General features: G+C 38.2%; 1 protein-coding gene across 1 annotated transcript in view; it reads right to left on the bottom strand.

Moving 5' to 3' along the window:
* The window catches only part of LOC122788162 (myosin light chain kinase, smooth muscle-like), a 943,334-nt gene that overhangs the window by 431,922 nt on the left and 495,249 nt on the right, over nucleotides 1-16,163 (bottom strand). Inside the window, exon 5 of the mRNA XM_044055140.1 lies at nucleotides 3,776-3,814. Coding sequence (XP_043911075.1) covers nucleotides 3,776-3,814 — 39 coding nt within the window. The remainder of the gene's footprint in view (nucleotides 1-3,775; nucleotides 3,815-16,163) is intronic.

Raw genomic sequence — 16,163 nt, forward strand, 5'->3', positions numbered from 1 at the left:
TGCATTAAGGAACTTCTTCTATCCTGAGTATAAATCAATTTTCTCATTAAATAGTTTAATATTTTAGGATTATTTGATGTATAGTGGTATATGATTCCAAAGCTTGTCGACTGGCTTACTAATACATATGTCTCTTTTATGAGCTCTTTTAAAACTTATAATAAAACTGAAATATGTTTGCCTTCTGTTTATCAGCTTTTTCGAATCTCTAACCTTGATATTGTTTGAACAGCTTGTTCTGTAAAAGCATTTAATCTCAAACACAGGTTGCCCTGTGTAGGTCTATAAGACATACTAAACAAGTTCAGCACAGTCTTTCAAGATAAGGAAATTCTTCAGGATGTGGAAATCATTTTTCTGAACTCTGCTTGAACCATTTGATCTCAGTGTTGCTGCACATACAACATACAGCATTATTATCAAGTATGGGGCAAATGAAAAATTTATATAAAAAGCATAATGTATCTGCCGCTCTTGTTTTAACAGTTTGAAAGAAAAGTCCAGTCATTCATAATGCCCTCATCTTTACTTTTAATAACTTTTCATATAAAAGTTAGCTTATTATTAATTTTAATACCCAGGTACTTTATATGGGTTTATGTTAGTTTATCAAAATTTTACTTTGTTGAAATTCATATGGTCAACACAACATGATAAAACACTTAAAATATAGAAAACTAACTAATAAAACTAAGAATTGCACAGAGGTCCCAATACAGTGGGGATCGGGGAATGTGCCCTTTTCCCCACTGTAGTGCAATCTTGGAAGTAGTATGTAAAATTACAGGGGGTGTGGGGGACATAGTCCCCCAAAGGAGGGGAGGGGGTTCAGAATCTCTATTCTGTTGTTTACTTAGTTTTCAACATTTTAAGTTGTTGATAATGTGATCTTAACCATATGAAATTGTGTAATGCCCATAGATGTGTTATAAGATTCATATTATTTCACTAGGTGTTACAGATTTAAGAACATTTTTCCTATGATATATGTGAGATGTATGTGGTGATAATTGTATATCAGACCACTTGCCTCAGTTTTAAATATAATATGTGCCTGCTTCCACTTATTGGGGACTTCATCTCAAGCCAACAGTTTATTGAACAGCCCATTTAAGGTAGACACCAATGGTTCCTTGAGCTTACAAATTAATCTTCCCCAAAGTTCATCAGGTTTCATACTACAAGTCATTTTTCACAATACTACCCTGATCTATAATGTCCCCATCAGCCTGTCTACTCTCAGATGGTTCTGTGTTATGGGTATAAGTAGGCAGGCAAACTGGGTCCACAGTCCAGGAAGGGAAGTTATCATTGGCCTGCCCATCTCTGTCCCACCATCTAGCACAGCACTGTGAAACTCTGGGGAGGTGTCAGTGCACCTCAGTGAGACCACAAACTCCCCTGTCTCTATAAGTGCTGGTACAGTAGATGGCCTACCACCTGTAGCCGTCCACTCCCATGCCATGGCCTCCATTCTGAGACTTGCCCTTTGTATCATATTACTGCCCCATGTCAGGCCCTTTCACAATGGCCACCAACAACATTTACATTGTCGACGACCTACTGCCAGACATGGTCACAGAAGGGCTCAGTGGAGGCTTGCACTAGAATAAACAACTGACCATGGAGGAGAAGGCCTGCAGTATCACATCATTCTCAGCCTCTGAAAAATGAGGCCTACATGAGGAAGCATCCTTAGCAGCCTTCATCTCAGTCATATTGTAATAACAAAATGGTTATCAAAAGCTTTGTTCCTACACTGGTAGTAAGCAAAATATAACAATTATGAAATATATAACAATAAAACCTTATGTAACACTTTACACTGGCATAGCTGTATCCTAAAAAATTCAGATACAATAGTATAAAGCACAATTGGATGTGTCAACCCCCACAATAAAAAAGAATTAACAGGTGCATGAGTGTTAAGTTATCAGGTACACAACCTGCTAAGCATAGCAACAAAATATAGCAGAGCAAGCAGAACCTAACCTAGTACTGAAAAAAGTGTACACACATTTTGATTTATCTAACATTGCAGTGGAATATGACAAATTGATTTTCGCTCTACAAACAACATTCTAAACTTTGCAGGTAGGTTTCTAAAGCCTGTAGATGTGTTTTGCACTCTACCCATTAAAGACATTTCTTATGACTTTTACAATTATGTTAAGCAATGCAGCTAGCACAAAGAAAATTAATGTTTACATTATACAATGATATACTTTAAATCATGACAAACCTTTCAATATTATGAAAGACTTGGGTAGTCCCGAAGTAATGGCGGTCAAAATACTTTTCCGTCAACACGAGGGGGAGAAATTCATTTTCTGTAGTGTGCTGGAAGCTCCCAATTCAACATTGCACTTATATGGTGTAGATAACCCACTCTAGGCATGTTCAATATACTAATTACTTCATAACTCATTATACCTTCTGAATCACTCAATGTGTGTGTGACGACCAAACAATGTAAACATTGTGTTGGGGGTCTTCATGATGCTGTTCACACAAGTGAGCAACACATTAGTGGGGATTAAGTCTCTGGGAAGCTAATACCTTCCAGATGTGCCTCATTAGGAGTGACAGTCAGTCACTGATGTGTTAAAGTTTGATATTTTTCAACTCACACTTTGAAAAGGTGTGTCACACAGGTAACTGTTACCAATAAGTTTAAATAATACACACTGAAAAATATGGATACATTTTGATCCACGTATTGGACATATCATCTAGAATGTTTGTTATGTGGTTGTACAAGCATTCCTGATTTGGGTGAAGATTCTTAGAAATGAGAATGATATATCTAACCATCTGAAGTTGGATTACATATTGGGAATATAGTCACAGTAGAAAACAGTGGCTAGGAGGTTTGCCATGCTTTAACCCATTCAATGGTCAGAGATAACACAATTAATATTTTACATCATTTTTATGAGTATGCCATCAGATATATGGCTGTACCCTCTGTTAGATTTTTCAGTCTCAGTTCTGTCCTATCCTCCATTATTACACTTCTTTTGTTCGAAATTACATTATTTCGAACAAGAAAAGTACGGACCCACTTCCGAGAAAGTGCACTTCAGCAGAAGTGCACTTTCGCAAAAGCCGATTCACCAAAGCATGGTACAGTGGGGATAAGGAAATATATCCTTTTCCCCACTGTAGTGCGATCTCAGAGTTGGTATATTTAAGTAGTGGGGGTGGGGTGTGCAGGGGGGCTTGCCCCCCCTGCAAAACAATGTTTATTGTTTGTTTATTATTTATTTTGGCGATTTGGTGAATCGGTTTTCGCGAAAGTGCACTTTCGCTGTAGTGCACTTTCATGGAAGACAGGTCGTATTGCAACATAAGTTCCCATTTCCAAGTGCAAAAAGAGTCTGTTCTCAATAAGTAGTTACTAGGAACAAATTGTTAGCGATGTGAGGAGTCCATTTCAGTACAGTTAGTACAGGGTTCTCATCAAGGCAAGATATTCTTTTTTAAAGTCTGTAACTGTGTATTCCTTTCCAATGAATAACCACTCACAGCTGAAAATGTTTTACACATATCTGCTATGCCTCATGTCCAGTACACTGTGACTCCTTAAGTGACTAAACGTAGCCAATGCAATAGTAATGAGACTGTATTAACTAATCTTGAGTACACAGGCATTGATATGTGTCCCTGAAATGAAAACGCCTATATCACTCCTATTACATAGTTATTCACAGTTGCAACCTTTGTCTATTATGAAATGTTATGAACTCTAATGAAGAATAAATGTACAAATTACCTGATTTAGAAGACAGCTTCTTCTTAGGAACAGCAGAACCTGAAATAATTCAAAACAATAAAAACATGATAAAGATATAAGCGGCATGTCATTTAACAAGGCTTTGTGCAATATTTATGATCTATCAGAAGACTTCCTAATAAATGAAACATTATCAGTCCTAGCAGAATTTGGAAACTGCAGGACTCATTATTAAAAGCTATTATTTTTGTTTTGATTTGCCATACATGCAAAAGCGAATACATTCATTTACCATGGAGTCTACAGTCGCTCTTACAAATGGTTTCTTTATAAATTAGTGCTCTCTTCCTTCTTCAGTCTGTCCAATGGTAGCTGCAGTGTGTGTATCAGCTCCAATGACTGATGAGCATCAGACACAATTCCCAGTACTGAGCCAGTGCTCAGGGATTTTAATTTGAAAACAGCAACTATCCTCAACAACAATATGAACTTTTGACTATGTATAGCAAACTGGCACGGCAGTTGTATTGTTGGCCATTAAACTTCAATGAGCTAAGTGGCAGGAGTGAAAAAAGACAGAGACAGAGAGAAACAAAGAAAGAGAAAGACAAAGAAAGAGGTAAATTACACCCATCAAAACAATGCTTGTAGAGTGGCAGTAACCACTCAAAACGCAGCAAAAGTTATCACTATCTGAAAATTCATGTTTATTTGTGTCCTTGCTGTTTAATTACCTGATCCAAGAAGCTAACAAAAACTATTGTAAAGCAAAATCCAGAGTTTAGTACTTCATATTCTAGCACAAGATACATCCCCCAAAAGGTGTTGCTGGTAAAATAAATTGCTGTATTGCAGTGAATCCATTTTACAGGTCAGTCAGCAGACTGACGGTGAGATTAGCAGGTTAGGCGGTAACACAGCAGGTTATGTAACATGAAGTTGTGATGTTCAAGTAAGCCAGCAAAGAAGGCAAAACAGTTAAAAAATCCTGTGTGTCACTCAAAAACACACTAAAGATATCTGCATTAAATTAAAATATAAATGCAACGTAGAACTATACTGAGGAATGGTACAAATCAATAACTAATTCAATGACCAAAGAGGGGTATATTTGGCAATTTTACATAGTGAAGTTAAATAGTGCTGCAATTAAATGTCTACTTTATTTTTAAGATTTTTTTTTTTACAATACATACAGCGGCCTAGGTTACAGCCTAAAACATCTTCTATACAACTGTGATTTTTGTGAATATTGTTAGATTATCTGTGTAATGTGCATGGAGAAGCTATATTGCACTTGTAACATATGCTTTACTGAACCTCAAACATCAGTAAACCTTGTCTGGCAGTCTAAAGGTCATTGATTTCTTAGGAATTCAGATAGAATCACTGAGGATGAGGTTATGGTTATAACAGAGTCACTGAGGATTACGCAATGGTTACAATAGAACCACTGAGGATGAGGTTATGGTTAGAATAGAATCACAGAGGATGAGGTTATGGTTACAATAGAATTACTGAGGATGAGGCTATGGTTACAATAGAATCAGTGAGGATGAGGCTATGGTTAAAATAGAATCACTGAGAATGAGGCTATTGTTACAATAGAATCATGGAGGATGAGGCTCTGGTTACAATAGAAGCACTGAGGATGAAGCTATGGTTACAGTAGAATCACTGAGGATGAGGTTATGGTTACAGTAGAATCACTGAGGATGAGGCTATGGTTACAACAGAATCAATGAGGATGAGGCTATGGTTGCAATATAATCACTAGGGATGAGGCTGTGGTTGCAATACAATCACTTAGGATGAGGCTATGGTTACAAAAGAATCATGGAGGATCAGGTTATGGTTACAGTAAAATTACTGAGGATGAGGCTATGGTTGGAAAAATATCCCTGAGGATGAGGCTATGGTTACAATAGAATCACTAAGGGTGAGGTTATGGTTACAATAGAATCATTGAAGATGAGGCTATGGTTACAATAGAATCACTGAGGATGAGCCTGTGGTTACAATACAATCAATGAGGATGGGGCTATGGTTACAATATAATAACTGAGGATGAGGTTATGGTTACAATAGAATCATTGAGGATGAGGCTATGGTTAAAATAATATCACTGAGCATGAGGCTATGGTTACAATAGAATCACTGATGATGAGGTTATGGTTACAATAGAATCACTGAGGATGAGGCTATGGTTACAAAAAAATCACTGAGGATGAAGTTGTGGTTACAATAGAACCACTGAGGATGAGGCCATGGTAACAATAGAATCACTGAGCATGAGCCTATGGTTACAATAGAATCACTGAGGATGAAGCTATGGTTACAATAGAATCACCGAGGATAAGCCTCTGGTTACAATAGAATCACTGAGGATGAGGCACTGGTTACAACAGAATCACTGAGGATGAGGCTATGTTTACAATAGCGTCACTGAGTATGAGGCTATGTTTACAATAGAGTCACTGAGGATGAGATTATGGTTACAATAGAATCACTGAGAATGAGGTTATGGTTACAATAGAATCACAGTGGATGAGGTTACGGTTACAATAGAATAACTGAGGATGAAGCTATAGTTACAAAGGAATCACTGAGGATGAGGTTATGATTACAATAGAATCACTGAGGATGAGGCTGTGTTTATAATAAATTCACTGAGGATGAGGCAATTGTTACAACAGAATCAAAAAGGATGATGTATGGCTACAATAGAATTACTGAGGATGAGGCTCTGGTTACATTAGAATCACTGAGGATGAGGCTATGGTTGCAATACAATCAGTAAGGATGAGGTTTTGGTTACAATAGAATCACTGAGGATAAGGCTATGGTTACAATGGAATCAATGAGGATGAGGCTATGTTTGCAATAGAATCACTGAGGATGAGGCTATGGTTGCAATACAATCACTAAGGATGAGTCTATGGTTACAGTAGAATCACTGAGGATGAGGTTATGGTTATAACAGAATCACTGAGGATGAGGCTATGGTTACAAAAGAATCACTGAGGATGAGGTTATGGTTACAATACAATCACAGAGGATGAGGTTATGCTTACAATAGAATCACTGAGGATGAGGCTATATTTGCAAATGAATCACTGATGATGATGTTATGGTTACAATAGAATCAATCAGGATGAGGCTATGGTTACAATAGAACCACTGAGGATGAGGTTATGGTTACAAAAGAATCACTGAGGATGAGGCTATTGTTAAAATAGAATCACGGAGGATGAGGTTATGGTTACAATAGAATCACTGAAGATGAGGCTGTGGTTACAATAGAATCACTGAGGATGAAGCTATGGTTACAACAGAATCAATGAGGATAAGGCTATGGTTGCAATAGAATCACTGGGGATAAGGCTATGGTTGCAATACAATCACTGAGGATGAGGCTATGGTTACAAAAGAATCATGGAGGATCAGGTTACAGTTACAATAGAATTACTGATAATGAAGCTATGGTTACAATAATATCCCTGCGGATGAGGCTATGGTTACAATAGAATCATTGAGGGTGAGGTTATGCTTACAATAGAATCACTAAAGATGAGGCTATGGTTACAACAGAATCACTGAGGATGAGCCTATAGTTATTATAGAATCACTGAGAATACGGTTACGGTTACAATGGAATCACTGAAGATGAGCCTGTGGTTACAATATAATCAATGAGGGTGAGGCTATGGTTACAATACAATCACTGAGGATGAGGTTATGTTTACACTAGAATCATTGAGAATGAGGCTATGGTTCAAATAAAATCACTGAAGATGAGGCTATGGTTATAATAGAATCACTGAGGATGAGGCTATAGATACAATAGAATCACTGATCATGAAAGTATGGTTACAATAGAATAACTGGGAATGAGGCTAATGTTACAAAATAATTAGTGAGGATGAGGCTATGGTTGCAAATGAATCACTGAGGATGAGCTTATGGTTACAATAGAATCACTGAGGATGAGGCTATGGTTACAATAGAATCACCAAGGATAAGGCTCTGGTTACAATAGAATCAGCGAGGATGAGGCACTGGTTGCTACAAAATCACTGATGATGTGGCTGTGGTTACAATAGAGTCACTGAGGATGAGGCTATGTTTAAAATAGAGTCACTGAGTATGAGATTATGGTTGCAATAGAATCACTGATGATGAGCTTATGGTTACAACAGAATCACTGAGGATGAGGTTCTGGTTACAATAGAATCACTGAGGATGATGTTATGGTTACAATAGAATCACTGAGGATGAGGGTCTGGTTACAATAGAAGCACTGAGGATGAAGATATGGTTACAGTAGAATCACTGAGGATGAGGTTATGGTTACAGTAGAATCAGTGAGGATGAGGCTATGGTTACAACAGAATCAATGAGGATGAGGCTATGGTTGCAATACAATCACTAGGGATGAGGCTATGGTTGCAATACAACCACTGAGGATGAGGCTATGCTTACAAAAGAATCATGGAGGATCAGGTTATGGTTACAGTAAAATTACTGACGATGAGGCATGGTTGCAAAAAAATCCGTGAGGATGAGGCTATGGTTACAATAGAATCACTAAAGGTAAGGTTATGGTTACAATAGAATCACTGAAGATGAGGCTATGTTTACAATAGAATCACCAAAGATGAGCCTGTGGTTACAATACAATCAATGAGGATGGGGCTATGGTTACAATATAATAACTGAGGATGAGGTTATGGTTACAATAGAATCATTGAGGATGAGGCTATGGTTAAATAATATCACTGAACATGAGGCTATGGTTACAATAGAATCACTGATGATAAGGTTATGGTTACAATAGAATCACTGAGGATGAGGCTATGGTTACAAAAAAATCACTGAGGATGAAGTTGTGGTTACAATAGAACCACTGAGGATGAGGCCATGGTAACAATAGAATCACTGAGCATGAGCCTATGGTTACAATAGAATCACTGAGGATGAAGCTATGGTTGCAATAGAATCATCGAGGATAAGCCTCTGGTTACAATAGAATCACTGAGGATGAGGCTCTGGTTACAACAGAATCACTGAGGATGAGGCTATGTTTACAATAGCGTCACTGAGTATGAGGCTATGTTTACAATAGAGTCACTAAGGATGAGATTATGGTTACAATAGAATCACTGAGGATGAGGTTATGGTTACAATAGAATCACAGTGGATGAAGTCATGGTTACAATAGAATAACTGAAAATGAGGCTATAATTACAAACGAATCACTGAGGATGAGGCTATGGTTACAAGACAATCACTGAGGATGAGGCTGTGATTATAATAGAATCACTGATGATGAGGCTACTTTTATAACAGAATCAAGGAGGGTGACGTATGGTTATGATAGAATTACTGAGTAAGGTTCTGGTTACATTAGAATCACTGAGGATGAGGCTATGGTTACAATAAAATCAGTAAGGATGAGGTTTTGGATACAACAGAATCACTGAGGATAAGGCTATGGTTACAATAGAATCAATGAGGATGAGGCTATGGTTGCAATAGAATCACTGAGGATGAGGCTATGGTTGCAATACAATCACTGAGGATGAGGCTATGGTTATAATAGAATCACTGAGGATGAGGTTATGGTTATAACAGAATCGCTGAGGATGAGGCTGTGGTTACAAAAGAATCACTGAGGATGAGGTTATGGTTAAAATACAATCATGAAGGATGATGTTATGCTTACAATAGAATCACTGAGGATGAGGCTATATTTGCAAAAGAATCACTGATGATGACATTATGGTTACAATAGAATCAATCAGGATGAGGCTATGGTTACAATAGAACCACTGAGGATGAAGTTATGGTTACAGAAGAATCACTGAGGATGAGGCTGTTGTTAAAATAGAATCACAGAGGATGAGGCTATGGTTACAATAGAATCACTGAGGATGAGGCTGTGGTTACAACAGAATCACTGAGGATGAAGCTATGGTTACAATAGAATCAATGAGGATAAGGCTATGGTTGCAATAGAATCACTGGGGATAAGGCTATGGTTGCAATACAATCACTGAGGAGGAGGCTATGGTTACAAAAGAATCATGGAGGATCAGGTTACGGTTACAATAGAATTACTGAGGATGAAGCTATGGTTACAATAAAATCCCTGTGGATGAGGCTATGGTTACAATAGAATCACTGAGGGTGAGGTTATGCTTACAATAGAATCACTAAAGATGAGGCTATGGTTACAACAGAATCACTGAGGATGAGCCTATGGTTACTATAGAATCACTGAGAATACGGTTACGGTTACAATGGAATCACTGAAGATGAGCCTGTGGTTACAATATAATCAATGAGGGTGAGGCTATGGTTACAATACAATCACTGATATGGTTCAAATAAAATCACTGAAGATGAGGCTATGGTTATAATAGAATCACTGAGGATGAGGCTATGGATACAATAGAATCACTGATCATGAAAGTATGGTTACAATAGAATAACTGGGAATGAGGCTAATGTTACAAAATAATTAGTGAGGATGAGGCTATGGTTGCAAATGAATCACTGAGGATGAGCTTATGGTTACAATAGAATCACTAAGGATGAGGCTGTGGTTACAATAGAATCACCAAGGATAAGGCTCTGGTTACAATAGAATCAGCGAGGATGAGGCACTGGTTGCTACAAAATCACTGATGATGTGGCTGTGGTTACAATAGAGTCACTGAGGATGAGGCTATGTTTAAAATAGAGTCACTGAGTATGAGATTATAGTTGCAATAGAATCACTGATGATGAGCTTATGGTTACAACAGAATCACTGAGGATGAGGTTCTGGTTACAATAGAATCACTGAGGATGATGCTATGGTTACAATAGAATCACTGAGGATGAGGGTCTGGTTACAATAGAAGCACTGAGGATGAAGATATGGTTACAGTAGAATCACTGAGGATGAGGTTATGGTTACAGTAGAATCAGTGAGGATGAGGCTATGGCTACAACAGAATCAATGAGGATGAGGCTATGGTTGCAATACAATCACTAGGGATGAGGCTATGGTTGCAATACAACCACTGAGGATGAGGCTATGCTTACAAAAGAATCATGGAGGATCAGGTTATGGTTACAGTAAAATTACTGAGGATGAGGCATGGTTGCAAAAAAATCCGTGAGGATGAAGCTATGGTTACAATAGAATCACTAAAGGTAAGGTTATGGTTACAATAGAATCACTGAAGATGAGGCTATGTTTACAATAGAATCACCGAGGATGAGCCTGTGGTTACAATACAATCAATGAGGATGGGGCTATGGTTACAATACAATCACTGAGGATGAGGTTATGGTTACAAAAAAATCACTGAGGATGAAGTTGTGGTTACAATAGAACCACTGAGGATGAGGCCATGGTAACAATAGAATCACTGAGCATGAGCCTATGGTTACAATAGAATCACTGAGGATGAAGCTATGGTTACAACAGAAACACTGAGGATGAGGTTCTGGTTACAATAGAATCACTGAGGATGATGTTATGGTTACAATAGAATCACTGAGGATGAGGGTCTGGTTACAATAGAAGCACTGAGGATGAAGATATGGTTACAGTAGAATCATTGAGGATGAGGCTATGGTTAAAATAGAATCATTGAACATGAGGCTATGGTTACAATAGAATCACTGATGAGGTTATGGTTACAATAAAATCGCTGAGGATGAGGCTATGGTTACAAAAAAATCACTGAGGATGAAGTTGTGGTTACAATAGAACCACTGAGGATGAGGCCATAGTAACAATAGAATCACTGAGCATGAGCCTATGGTTACAATAGAATCACTGAGGATGAAGCTATGGTTACAATAGAATCACCTAGGATAAGCCTCTGGTTACAATAGAATCACTGAGGATGAGGCTATGGTTACAACAGAATCACTGAGGATGAGGCTATGTTTACAATAGCGTCACTGAGTATGAGGCTATGTTTACAATGGAGTCACTGAGGATGAGATTATGGTTACAATAGAATCACTGAGAATGAGGTTATGGTTACAATAGAATCACAATGGATGAGGTTATGGTTACAATAGAATAACTGAGGATGAGGCTATAGTTACAAAGGAATCACTGAGGATGAGGTTATGGTTACAACAGAATCACTGAGGATAAGGCTATGGTTACAATGGAATCAATGAGGATGAGGCTATGTTTGCAATAGAATCACTGAGGATGACGCTATGGTTGCGATACAATCACTAAGGATGAGGCTATGGTTACAATAGAATCCCTGAGGATGAGGTTACGGCTATAACAGAATCGCTGAGGATGAGGCTGTGGTTACAAAAGAATCACTGAGGATGAGGTTATGGTGACAATACAATCATGGAGGATGAGGTTATGCTTACAATAGAATCACTGAGGATGAGGCTATATTTGCAAACTAATCACTGATGATGACGTTATTGTTACAATAGAATCAATCAGGATGAGGCTATGGTTGCACTAGAACAACTGAGGATGAGGTTATGGTTACAAAAGAATCACTGAGGATGAGGCTATTGTTAAAATAGAATCATGGAGGATGAAGTTATGGTTATAATAGAATCATTGAGGATGAGACACTGATTACAATAGAATCACTGAGGATGAAGCTATGGTTACAATAGAATCAATGAGGATGAGGTTATGGTTGCAGTAGAATCACTGAGGATGAGGCTACGGTTACAATAGAATCAATGAGGATAAGGCTATGGTTGCAATAGAATCACTGGGGATAAGGCTATAGTTGTAATATAATCACTGAGGATGAGGCTATGGTTACAAAAGAATCATAGAGGATCAGGTTACAGTTACAATAGAATTACTGAGGATGAAGCTATGGTTACAATAACATTCCTGTGGATGAGGCTATGGTTACAACAGAATCACTAAGAGTGAGGTTATGCTTACAATAGAATCACTGAAGATGAGGCTATGGGTACAACAGAATCACTGAGGGTGAGCCTATGGTTACTATATAATCACTGAAGATAAGGTTATGGTTACAATAGAATCACTGAACATGAGCCTCTGGTTACAATAGAATCAATGAGGGTGAGGCTATGGTTACAATACAATCACTGAGGATGAGGTTATGTTTATGATAGAATCATTGAGAATGAGGCTATGGTTCAAATAAAATCACTGAAGATGAGGCTATGGTTATAATAGAATTGCTGAGGATGAGGCTATGGATACAATAGAATCGCTGATCATGAGAATATGGTTACAGTAGAATAACCGGGAATGAGGCTAATGTTACAAAAGAATCAGTGAGGATGAGGCTATGGTTGCAAACGAATCACTGAGGATGAGCTTATGGTTACAATAGAATCACTGAGTATGAGGCTATGGTTACAATAGAATCACCAAGGATAAGGCTCTGGTTACAATAGAATCATCGAGGATGAGGCACTGGTTGCAACAAAATCACTGATGATGAGGCTATGGTTACAATAGAGTCACTGAGGATGAGGCTATGTTTAGAATAGAGTCACTGAGGATGAGATTATGGTTACAATACAATCACTGATGATGAGGTTATGGTTACAACAGAATCACTGAGGATGAGGTCCTGGTTACAATAGAATCACTGAGGATGATGTTATGTTTACAATAGAATCACTGAGGATGAGGGTCTGGTTACAATAGAAGCACTGAGGATGAAGCTATGGTTACAGTAGAATCACTGAGGATGAGGTTATGGTTACAGTAGAATCACTGAGGATGAGGCTATGGTTACAACAGAATCAATGAGGATGATGCAATGGTTGCAATAGAATCACTATGGATGAGGCTATGGTTGCAATACAATCACTGAAGATGAGGCTATGGTTACAAAAGAATCATGGAGGATCAGGTTATGGTTACAGTAAAATTACTGAGGATGAGGCTATGGTTGCAAAAAAAATCCCTGAGGATGAGGCTATGGTCACAATATAATCACTAAGGGTGAGGTTATGGTTACAACAGAATCACTGAAGATGAGGCAATGGTTACAATAGAATCACCGAGGATGAGCCTGTGGTTACAATACAATCAATGAGGATGGGGCTATGGTTACAATACAATCTCTGAGGATGAGGTTATGGTTACAATAGAATCATTGAGGATGAGGCTATGGTTAAAATAGAATCATTGAACATGAGGCTATGGTTACAATAGAATCACTGATGATGAGGTTATGGTTACAATAAAATCACTGAGGATGAGGCTATGGTTACAATAGAATCACTGAGGATGAAGCTATGGTTACAATAGAATCACTGAGGATGAGGCTATGGTTACAATAGAATCACTGAGGATGAGGCTATGGTTACAATAGAATCACTGAGGATGAGGCTATGGTTACAATAGAATCACTGAGGATGAGGCTATGGTTATAATAGAATCAGTGAGGATGAGGCTCTGGTTACAATAGAATCACTGAGGATGAGGCTATGGTTACAATAGAATCACTGAGGATGAGGCTATGTTTACAATAGAATCACTGAGGATGAGGCTATGGTTACAATAGAATCACTGAGGATGAGGTTATGGTTACAATAGAATCACTGAGGATGAGGTTATGGTTACAATAGAATCACTGAGGATGAGGATATGGTTACAAAAGAATCACTAAGGATGAGGTTATGGTTACAAAAGAATCACTGAGGTTATGGCTGTGGTTACAATAGAATCAATAAGGATGAGGGTATGGATACACTATGGTCACTGATGATGACAGTATGGTTACATTAGAATCACTGAGGATGAGGCTATAGTTACAATAGAATCACTGAGGATGAGGCTATGGTTGCAATAGAATCAATGAGGATGAGGCTATGGTTACAATAGAATCACTGAGGATGAGGCTATGGTTACAATAGAATCACTGAGGATGAGGCTATGGTTACAATAGAATCACTGAGGATGAGGCTATGGTTACAATAGAATCACTGAGGATGAGGCTATGGTTACAATAGAATCACTGAGGATGAGGTTATAGTTACAACAGAATCACTGAGGATGAGGCCCTGGTTAAAACAGAATCACTGAGGATGAGGTTATGGTTACAATAGAATCACTGAGGATGAGGTTATGGTTACAATAGAATCACTGAGGATGAGGCTATTGTTACAGTAGAATCACTGAGGATGAGGTTATGGTTACAATAGAATCACTGAGGATGAGGCTATGGTTACAATAGAATCACTGAGGATGAGGTTATGGTTACAATAGAATCAATGAGGATGAGGACGTGGTTAAAATGGAATCATTGAGGATGAGGCTATGGTTACAATAGAATCACTGAAGATGAGGTTATGGTTACAATAGAATCACTGAGGATGAGGCTATGGTTACAATAGAATCACTGAGGATGAGGCTATGGTTACAATAGAATCACTGAGGATGAGGCTATGGTTACAATAGAATCACTGAGGATGAGGCTATGGTTACAACAGAATCACTGAGGATGAAGCTATGGTTTCAAATGAATCACTGAGGATGAGGTTATGGTTACAAAAGAATCACTGAGGATGACGCTATGACGACAATAGAATAACTGCGGATGAGGCTATGGTTACAATAGAATCACTGAGGATGAGGTTATGGTTACAATAGAATCACTGAGGATGAGACTATGGTTACAAAAGAATCACTGAGGATGAGGCTATGGTTACAATAGAATCACTGAGGATGAGGTTATGGTTACAATAGAATCACTGAGGATGAGGCTATGGTTACAATAGAATCACTGAGGATGAGGCTATGGTTACAATAGAATCACTGAGGATGAGGCTATGGTTACAATAGAATCACTGAGGATGAGGCTATGGTTACAATAGAATCACTGAGGATGAGGCTATGGTTACAGTAGAATCACTGAGGATGAGGCTATGGTTACAACAGAATCACTGAGGATGAGGCTATGGTTACAACAGAATCACTGAGGATGAGGTTATGGTTACAATAGAATCACTGAGGATGAGGCTATGGTTACAATAGAATCACTGAGGATGAGGCTATGGTTGCAATAGAATCACTGAGGATGAGGCTATGGTTACAATAGAATCACTGAGGATGAGGCTATGGTTACAATACAATCACTGAGGATGAGGTTATGGTTACAATAGAATCACTGAGGATGAGGCTATGGTTACAATAGAATCACTGAGGATGAGGCTATGGTTACAATAGAATCACTGAGGATGAGGTTATGGTTACAATAGAATCACTGAGGATGAGGCTATGGTTACAATAGAATCACTGAGGATGAGGCTATGGTTACAACAGAATCACTGAGGATGAGGCTATGGTTACAATAGATTCACTGAGGATGAGGCTATGGTTACAATAGAATCACTGAGGATGAGGTTATGGTTACAATAGAATCACTGAGAATGAGGTTAT

This window comes from Protopterus annectens, chromosome 13.part0 (genome assembly GCF_019279795.1).
Source record: "Protopterus annectens isolate FY-2018-M chromosome 13.part0, PAN1.0, whole genome shotgun sequence".
In the NCBI taxonomy this organism is placed as follows: Eukaryota; Metazoa; Chordata; order Ceratodontiformes; family Protopteridae; genus Protopterus; species Protopterus annectens.